General features: G+C 41.6%; 1 protein-coding gene across 1 annotated transcript in view; it reads left to right on the top strand.

Annotated features, from left to right (window-relative positions):
• The first annotated feature begins 5,095 nt into the window (after positions 1 to 5,095).
• TCN1 (transcobalamin I (vitamin B12 binding protein, R binder family)) overlaps positions 5,096 to 10,105 on the top strand; it is an 18,787-nt gene continuing 13,777 nt past the window's right edge. Inside the window, exons 1-3 of the mRNA XM_006899849.1 lie at positions 5,096 to 5,174; positions 8,128 to 8,307; positions 8,538 to 8,678. Of these exons, the coding sequence (XP_006899911.1) occupies positions 5,096 to 5,174; positions 8,128 to 8,307; positions 8,538 to 8,678 (400 nt within the window). The remainder of the gene's footprint in view (positions 5,175 to 8,127; positions 8,308 to 8,537; positions 8,679 to 10,105) is intronic.

Consider the following 10,105-nt stretch of genomic DNA (forward strand, 5'->3'; position numbering starts at 1 on the left):
GGGGGGGAGATATAGAGATAGAGATGAGGGGGAAGGGGAGAGGGAGAGGGGAGAGAAGTGAGGGGAGAGAGGAGAAACACAAGACACAGATGTTTCATTTCTGTCAAGTCAAAACCAACTCATAGCTGAACTTCCAGAAGATCTTCAGAGCCTGTGAATTGCAAGGGGGGGTTGGAGATGGCCCATCTTCCTTCCTCAAAGTCACCAGTGGATTCCAAATACCAGAGACAGGCACCATCTTTGTGGTATCATTGCAATTTCTCACAGATTATGGAGCCATGCAGAGAGTTATCTGGGGACGCTTTCTAGATCACTCATATCAAGCTGCCTGTCCTGCAGATGGCACTGTTTAACTAGTTCTTGAACAAAAACCTCAGACTCCCTGCCATCAGACTGGTGTGGACTCCAGCAAGTGAATGTTAAGGGGAGAAGACAGCCTACCTAGCTCCCACTGAACAACTGGTAGATTCAAACTACTGTCTTTCTGGTTGGCAGCCTGACAGGTTAGGCATTACACCACCAGGTCACTTTTATTTAAGTAAGTGTTTGACAATTTGCCACAGAAGGTCAAAGACTATAGTCTTCAATATGGACGAAGTTCAACATCAAGAAAGCAAACATTCTCACCACTGGGTCAATTGGCAGCAATGAAATAGAGAGAGGAGAGATTGTGATTGTTAACAATTTCAGCCTGCTCAGTTCCAAAATTAACACTCTTCACACCAACAGTCAGGAAATTAAAAGATGAATTGCACTGGAAAAAATCTGCTGTCAGGAATTTCTCCAGTGTGCTGAAGATCAATGATGTCTAGAGACTAAGTCGTGCCTGATCTATGCCATGGTCTTTATAATTACTTGCTATGCTTCAGAGAGCTGGACAATGAACAAGGATGACAAAAGAATAATCAGTGCCTTTGAGCTGGACAAGAGTATTGAACATAGCATGGAGCACTGAGAGAACAAACAGGTCCATCCTGGAGAGGGTAAAACCAAGCTGCTCCTCTGAGGCAAGGATTTTGAAGCTCTGTCTCACATATTTTAGGCATGTTTCCAGGAAGGACTAGTCCTTGGAAAAGGACATCATGCTTGGAAAAGGAAGGGTGGGCAACAGCTCAGGAGAGGAAGACCCTGGCTGAGATGGATTGACAGAGTGACTGGGACAATGGGGACATATGTATTTGAGACAAATTGACTCAGGATAAGAGCAGGGTTCAGAGCTACTGTTCATAGGGTTGCTATGAGTCGTAATCGGTGGGAAGCCAAATTTCAAACCAAATATTATATGATAAGCCATATGCTTAGTCATGAATTAAAGGAATCACAAAATTATAAGTCGGACTTTCTCTTGGGACAGATCACAGGAAATAAGCTGTTTTCTGCAGACAAGAGACAGCTAGGGTTCCCCTGCAAAGGGAGTGTTAACATGTGTGTAATACTTCCTTCCTGAGCTAAGCATTAGGTTGAAAATAGAGGAAAAAGTCAGCCTCATTTATAGGAGAATTCTTTTTAATGATTTGCTTTCCCTGATTCTCCATAAATACGCAGAGAGGCATGGCTTGTGAACTATTGGCCCCTGTATTTATGCTGTTTGCTTATACATTCTTGGTGTTCCGTCTCATTAATAATTATTAATATACTTTACCCTCGGTCTGCAGCAGTAGTTGACTTGATAGCACATGGCAACATATGGTTTGTCTCAGTAAAAGAATTTTCAAGTTGGAGTAGTTGATGTAGTTGAAAATTAGAGTCAATGAAAAGGGGGAGCTGATGCTCAAATAATTATTAAATATTTTAAAATTTAAGTAAACTTATTTTATTAATTTTAATAAAAGTTTACAGAGACTTAGGGTTTCCAGTCATTCATTGTTGCACTTTTCTCCTTGCCCTTTCCCTCCCCTCCAATTCACTTTTCTCCTTGAAAAGAAAAAGAAAAACTCTTTCATTGTTGTGCATCCCTCTCTCGAAGTCCACTCCATTATGCAACCTTCATTCTGGACTCCTGTCATGACAATAATACCCAGTCATATATCCCTTTTAAACAGTTCTCTCCTTCATCTGTTTCAATGTAGTATACATCATTCCTCCCCTCCTTCTCTGTCTTCCTTTAACCCCGATCTCAGTCCCGTTTTACAACAGTGGCCTTATGCAAAATTTTCTTTTTGTGACTGAGATATTTCATCAGCATAATGTCCTCCAGGGTCATCCATTTTGCATAATATTTCATTAGTTCCTTGTTTTTCAGTGCTGCATAGTATTCCATTGTGTGAAAATACCACAGCTTTTCTGTCCATTCGTTTGTTGATGGGCACTTGGGTTGTATCCAGCTCTTTGTTGTTGCGAACAAAGCCGCAATAAACATGGGTGTGCAGAAGTAAACATTTTTTTTAAAAAAAACAAAATAAGGCCTACATGTTCCTTGCTCAGGTGGTGTCATCTACAGGGTATATGTTGTGTTGCTAACCAAAGGGCTGTATCTCCAGCCACATAGGAAACAGATATTAGCCAAGGGTCTGGAAGATAACTGCTTGTTCCTGTTTCCAAAAAAGGAAAGCCAGGAGCTTGCAGAAATTATAGAACAATATCATTAACATTATACACAAGCACAATCTTGTTGAAAATTATTTGAAAACAACTAGAACAGTGTAGACAGGGACTTGTCAGGACTTCGAGCTGGATTCAGAAGAGGCCATGAAATGAAGATATGCATTGCTGAAGTCAAACTTTGACTCAAAGTAGAAAATATCGGGCAGATGTTTACTTGTGCTTTATTGAATATTAAAAAGCATTATGACTCTGGGTCATTATAAATTATGGACAACATTGAGAAGAATTCTAGAACACTTGACTGTGCTCATGAGGAAACAGTACATAGACCAAGAAGCAGTCTTTTGACCAGAACAAGGAGAGAGGGGCAAGGATTAAAATCAGAAAAGGTATGCATCAGGGTTGTATCCTCTCACCATACCTATTCAGTTTATATTGTGAGAATAATATAAAGAATAGTTTAGCACCCGATTGGTGAAAGACTTTGCAACAACCTTTGATATACAGATGACACAACCTTGCTTGCTGAAAGCAAAGAAGACTTGAAGTAGTTACTGAAGAAGATCAAAGATTATAAACTTCAGTATGGATTATATCTAATTCAACATTGTTGTTGTTGTTGTTGTTGTTATGTGCCATCAAGTCGCCTGTGACTTATAGTGACCCTATGTACAACAGCCTTAAAATCTGCTCTATCCTGAACCAACCTTATTGTCTCTGACACACCTACCACCTTTACCCCAGTCAATGAATCAATCCATCTCATTGAGGGTCTTCCACTTTTGCACTGTCCCTCCACCTTCCCAAGCATAATGTCCCTCTCCCAGCACTGGTCCCACCTTGCAACATGTCCAGAGTATGTCCAATGAAGCTTCAGAATCCTTTCCTCCAAGGAGCAGCCTGGCTTCGTCCTCTCTAGGACGAACTTATTTGTTCTCTTAGAAGTCCATGATATATTCCATACTCTTCTCCAACACCACAGCTCAAAGGCATCGTTTCTCCTTCTATCAACCCTAGTCATCAGCCAGCTCTCCAATGCATAGCAAGTAATTACAAAGACCATGCCCGGTATCAGGCGCACTTTAATCTCCAGACTGACATCGTTGCTCGTCAGTACTTTGGAGAGGCTTCTGACAGCAGACTTTCCCAGTGCAATTCATTTTTTAATTTTCTGGCTGCTGGTACCAAGAGTGTTGATTGTAAAGCCAAGCAAACTAAACCCATTAATAATCTCAATCTCTCCACCATCTATCACGATGCTGCCAATCATCCCAGTGGTGAGAATCTTTGTTTTCTTGATATTGAGCTTCAATCCATATTGAAGGCTGTAGTCCTTGACCTTCTGCAGCACGTGCTTCGGGTCCTCCTCAGTTTCAGCAAGCACGACTGTGTCGTCTGCAGAAGGTTACAGTTAGAATACAAAAACCCTCACAACTGTGCCAATAAGCAATATCCTCAGAGATGAAGAAGATCCAATTTGTCAAAGATTTCACTTTTCAATCAACACCTATGTACGGAATAATGAAGAACTCAAAAGATGTGCTGCATTGGGCAAATCTCTCGCCAAGACCTCTTTGAAGTGCTAACGAGCAAGGATATCAGTTAAAGACAAAAGCATATCTGATTTGAGCCAAGGTATTTCCACACACAGGAAAGCAATGCAGTCTGTGGTCTGCTGTAAGCTCAAGTCCTCTTCACTTTCAGCAAGAAATGTTGTGTCATCCGCATAACCCGTGTTGCTGATGAGTGTTACTCCAATTGTTTCCACATTCTTCTTCATAAAGTCCAGTTGCTCAGATCACTTGCATACATGTATATGAATAGGTATGATTAGCCCTGGTGCACGACTTTTCTCATTTTAAACAATTCATGTTTTAAAGCCTTGTTCTGTTCTTGGTTCATAGAACCAACCATACAATGGATACAATTCAGATACACAGATGAATGATATATATTATAAAATGGATAAAACTTGAAAGCAGTATGCTTAATGAAAGGAGTCATCCACAGAAGTCCATGTTACTTTTTAAATTACATTAAAAATTTTAAAAACAACATGAAAATCCACAGAGACAGAAAGTAGAATCGTAGTTGCATAGGGCTCAATGTTGAGTCCCTCCCTGTGTGGTACCAGTGGCTACTCACTGAATAATTGGAACTTTAAGTCCCCCCAGAGGTGCCTCGAAAGACAAGTCCTGAAAAGACCCCGGACATGGACAATCCTAGGATGGACAGTTTTTTCCTCAGAAACAGTTGGCTATTACTCACCTAATCTGTGTTCACTGGACTAAGCACCAGTAAGGAACAAGAACTGTAAAGTTTTGAGACAAGGAATTAAAATCATTTCCTCATCCTCCCTACCTACATCTCTATCTTGTTCTTTCTTGTTTATCATATTACCTGACAAACACACTTGGCCACACCCCTCTGACATTTCTCAATATTTTCATGAGTGAAAGAAGCTGAGATAACCTGAAGGAGGAGCTTACGTTCCTCTATGGCCAATAAATTGCCAAGCAGGTAACCACTGTCCGAGCACGACACTGGAGAGATGAGACAAATGCCCCAGCTGCCCCTACTGGGGCTCCTTCTGGCTTCCCTTCTTCCAAGCCAACTATGCAAGATCTGTGGTGAGTACTCTCTGCACTAAAACTACTGCATTATCACACACTCCTTCCTGATGGCTACGAACAGGGAACTCTGCTTAGAATTACATTTTAAAGGGCCCTGATCCAGTTCTGTACATGGTGGGATGCTATGAATGATGTAGACAAAACATGGTGGGATAAGTCCCATAATGGATGTGTTAAGAGGGCTTGAAGACTCAACATTAACTTGACAGATGGGTCTTCCTGTATTCAACTCCCCTCTACATAAAGACAAACTTTCTTCTTATATTCAACTCCTCTGTACATATCGAATAGCTAGGTCTTCTCAGAGGTTTTCCAAAATCATGGAAACGTACCTGTCAATTTGAGTTGCAATCTACTTTTAAGTTTGACTCAGGGTTTTAGGCTAACCCCTTGTAACCACACAGGAGAAGAAAAGAGAAAATCCTTTTCAAGTTAATACAGGTGCTTCTATTGTCATTATTGAATTTAGATGTCACAAATTGCGTATCACTCTTCCTTCAACTCATTCCTTTTACAAGACATAGGTAAAATTATTTTCTCTTCCCTCTGAATATTAGCTCTAAATATTATTATTATTATTAAATATAATTATATCATATAATAATATTAAATACTAGTAATAACATTACTATTAGACGGCTGGCAATTCAAATACATTAGCCACTCCATAGAAAGATACTTCCACAACGGTTTAGTCATGGAATTGCTAATGCAGCAGGTAGGCTTTGTTATGGAGAATCAGTAGAGTCAGAATCAACTGGGCGACAGTGGGATTTGATATTAAAGAATATGAAACTAAAAATGTTTAGGTCTTGCTTGTATCCTTGGTCTCTGTAGAGCCTAGTGTTTCTGAACTTCTCTAGCTTCTTCCAGAAAATAAGGAGGATATGGGCAGGTGATCAAAGAAGATGGTCTCCTGAAGTCCGGTGTAGCTCTCAGCTCCATGAATCCTCTCCTGTGAGTCTCTTTCCTGGAATTACAAATGAGTCCAAGACGACTGGCGGTGTCATTGTGACTGTAGGTCCCTGGCACTCAGTGGCCAAGAACAAGAAGAGGTTAACAGTTCAGAAGGCAGATCTGTGTTAACACAGATTGAGCCTCAGAATCATCCAACTTCAATTTCTCTTTCTGTCATTTCCTCTCTTGTTTCCTGAGAACTAGAGGTTCTTGGGAGGCTTTAAAGATCAATCCGTTGTAGAAAAGTGATGACGTTTGTCTTTAGTGGTCAAGGAAGTTGATCTGAATTGCTGAACAGGAACTAAACAGACTGTTTTAGTGCCAAAAAGCTTGGCTCCCACACAACCCTCAGAGTTGACTCATAAGAGGTCCATTGTGCCTGTAAAACCATGAGCTTTCTACAAATGCTCCTTTCAGATCATCTTAATCCTTTCTTCTAAAGTGAAGAGAGATGGGTGAGAGAAATCATATTTCCTGAAATGTCATAATAGAGACTCCATTTTGAGTTGAAGGTAATAAAATGTGCAACATTCTATGGTTTATTAAGGGGTTTCTTAGCTAATACCTGTGATGTTTATGTTGATACCCATAATTTCAGAACAAAGCAGCTGAGAGCCAGGTTAAGTTGTATCATTTACTTAAGTAAAGTCATATAATGAGGAGCCTAAAATCTAGGGAAGTCTGTCTAAACTCATGAGGAAATCTGGAGATGAGTAGAATTTGATGCTACTTCTCCAACTGCAGAGAAAAGAGCAAAGATATCAATGTAAAGACTAAGGTACATCTAATCCAAGCTGTGGGAACTCCAACTAAGGTGCACCTCCTGCAAGCTGTGGTAGCTTTAACTGCTTCTCACCATCTGAATATTAGACAAAGAATAAGGGAGACTAAGAAAGAACCAATGGCTTTGAACTGTGGCACTGGAGAAGGGTACCGAATATACCAAGAACTGTCAAAAGAACAAGTAAATCTGTCTTGGAGAAAGTGTAATCAGGGGCTCCTCACAAGCAAGGATGGCGAGGGTTTATCTTACATATTTTGGGCGTGTCTTCAAAGGGGCCAGTCCTTGGGAAAGGATCGGGAAGGGTAAAGGGTCAGAAAAAGAAATGAAGGTCACGGAGAGAGGGCGTGCTGCAGTAACAGTGACTACAGTGGTGGCCTTGAGCGTGGTGGACGTTATGAGGATGGCGTAGATGAGACAGGATTTGGGTTTGTTGTTCAGAGAGTCACAAGACTGGGAGACACCTAACACCAACCAGTCAGACTACAGACAAAATAGATGTAGAAATAGTCCAATGGTTTAAGTGATAAGCAGCTCTTCTTAATCTCCTCCAGTTCCTAGGGCCACCGGATTTTCTTTCTACTTCCACATAAGAACAGAGACTTCTCTCCATCCTCCTTCCTGAGATTTGGATATTTGTAAACTAAAACCAGAGTGTTTCTCAAGGCTGCATGCTGTTGAATAATTACTTTGGGACTGGGCTAGTTGGGCAAGCAATGTGGTTTTGGGGTCAACCACCAATGTCACAGAGCATCTCTGCCTGCATCTCCTCAGTATTAACCCAACTGAGTTAGGGGAGGGCAGAGAAAGAAAAGACTCTAGACTAAGACTCAAAAGACACCTAGGCTAATGTCAGCAAAGCCTCTATCAAGGTTTCCTTACAGATACGTTTTCTCAACTTCATTTTCAAAAATAGAAGATGATTATCTTCCAGGCAAAGCTGATATTCCCCCATATTTAATAATAAAGTGGTACCAGTTGTTCAACTATTAAAACACTTAAAGGATCTAACCATTGTTAAACCCCCCTGAATAGGAGATGAGAAATGACTGGCACTGTCCAAGCTCCACATCCCACTCTCCTACTGTTCTGTCAATATAGCCACTGAGCTGCCTATGCCCATGTAATACCTATTACTGGATATCTTCCTTTCATCCCTGCCTGTAGCTTTACTAGTCTCCATGTGTACACCTCTTATTCCCCCCGCTACAGATGTAAGTGAAGACAATCCACCCTGGCTGAACCATCTGCTGAACACAATGATCAATTCAAAATATACTAGTGGAATCCAAGCAGCCAATGTTCTGCTGTCCCTGAGACTGGCTGGGTTCCAGATCCAAAACCTGGAGCAGAAGCTGATCCAAGAAATCAAAGACAGTGTGGTAAGGAAAGGTGAGTATCCACATTCTCTGAGACGCTTAGGAAACACTCCACCAATGGAAAACACTTCGTCCAGCAAATACTGTGTTGACTAAATATCTATATACATATTCATTCTCTCTCTCTCTCTCTCTCTCTCTCTCTCTCACACACACACACACACACACACACACACAGAGCGAGAGCACAAGAAAATTCTAAAAGAGTACTTTGTCAAACTAACTAAGTATTTTTCTTTTCAGGGAATGAGTTAAGCTCCGGACAACTTGCATGGACTATAATGGCTTTGAGAGCATGCCGTAACCCTGATGAAACCTTTGTGTCTGATTCTAATCTGCTCCAGCGTCTACAAGAGAAATTTCAAGATGAAATTAAAAACATGGGTGAGAATCAAAATTTCAGATATGCCAGGTCACTTTTTTCTTCTTCCCTACTAGTGATTAGTCAGGGCCAGTGCCTGAAAATGGTCACCATGCTCGGGAAGTAGAGGGTCAGCAAAAAAAAGAGGAAGATTTTCAACTGTAAGGACTGACACAGCCATGAGTGTGAGGGTGGGGCACGTTCAGGCGGTGTTTTGTTTCCCTATACATGTTCCTGTTGTTATGTACCATTGATGTACAACAGCTCTGAAGCCTGCGCTGTCCTGAGTCAGTCTCACTGACTCCAACACCTGTACCCCCATTGCCCCAGTTACTGTATCAATCGTCTCCCCCAGGGTCTTCCTCTCCTTTCACTCCTTCATGTGCCTCTTCATTCCTTCCACGCTACTATGTTTCTGTAGGTCACATCTCCTTCCTCCCTCTTAAAACAGCATCTTGAACTTTTTTTTCAGAGTTTCCAACTGAACCTATCCCCAATATAACTATATATCTCATCTAAGTGGTTGTTGTAATTGTTAGATGCTGTCCAGTCGAGTACAACTCATAGTGACCCTATGAACCCCGCCCTATCCTGTGCCACCTTCACAACCTGACATGCTTGAGCCCATTGCTTTTGTCACTGCATCAGTCCATCTCATTGGACGCCTTCCTTTCTTCTGCTGACCTTCCACCTTTCCAAGCACGAGGTCCCCCTCCGAGGAATAGCCTCTCCTGGAAACGTGTCCAAAGTATGAAAGAGGAAGCTTCACCATTTTTGCCTCCAAACAGCACTCTGGCTGCGCCTTCTCCAAGACATTCCTGTTTGTTCTTTCTCCGCGGCATATTCAGTACTCTTTTCCAACAGCATAGTTCAAGGGCATCAATTCTTCTCCTGTCATCCTCATTCAATGTCCAGCTCTCAGACGAATAGCAAGAACATCTAATGGAGGGAACACATATATATGCCCTATGTTTTTGTGTTGTTCTTATGGGCCATTGAGTCTATCTGGACTCATAGTGACCCTAAAATAATGACTCAGAGCCCTGCCCTATCCTAAGCCAACTCCACCATCTCTGACACACCTAACCCCATAGCCACAGCCACTGCATAAATCCATCTCACCCAGGGTTTCCCTCACCTGTACTGACCCTCTACCCTTCCAACAATGATGTCCTTAAAAAAATAGCGGGGAAATACAGTTTTTAAAAAAAATGAGGGCACTCCGGTGGCCTAGTGGCAAGAAGCTGCACTGTAATCCCAGAGGTGCACAGTTTGAATTCACCAGATGCTCTGCTGGAGAAGAAGGGGCAATCTCCTCCTGTACCAGTCAGATATGATTTGACAGTACATGCATACACACACACACACACACACACACACACACACATACACACACACTCACAAAATGATAATATCTTTCTTCAATGACTAGTCCCTCCTGGAAACATGC

Source organism: Elephantulus edwardii, unplaced genomic scaffold, assembly GCF_000299155.1.
Source record: "Elephantulus edwardii isolate Elephantulus edwardi_28Jun2011 unplaced genomic scaffold, EleEdw1.0 scaffold00268, whole genome shotgun sequence".
Taxonomy (NCBI): domain Eukaryota; kingdom Metazoa; phylum Chordata; class Mammalia; order Macroscelidea; family Macroscelididae; genus Elephantulus; species Elephantulus edwardii.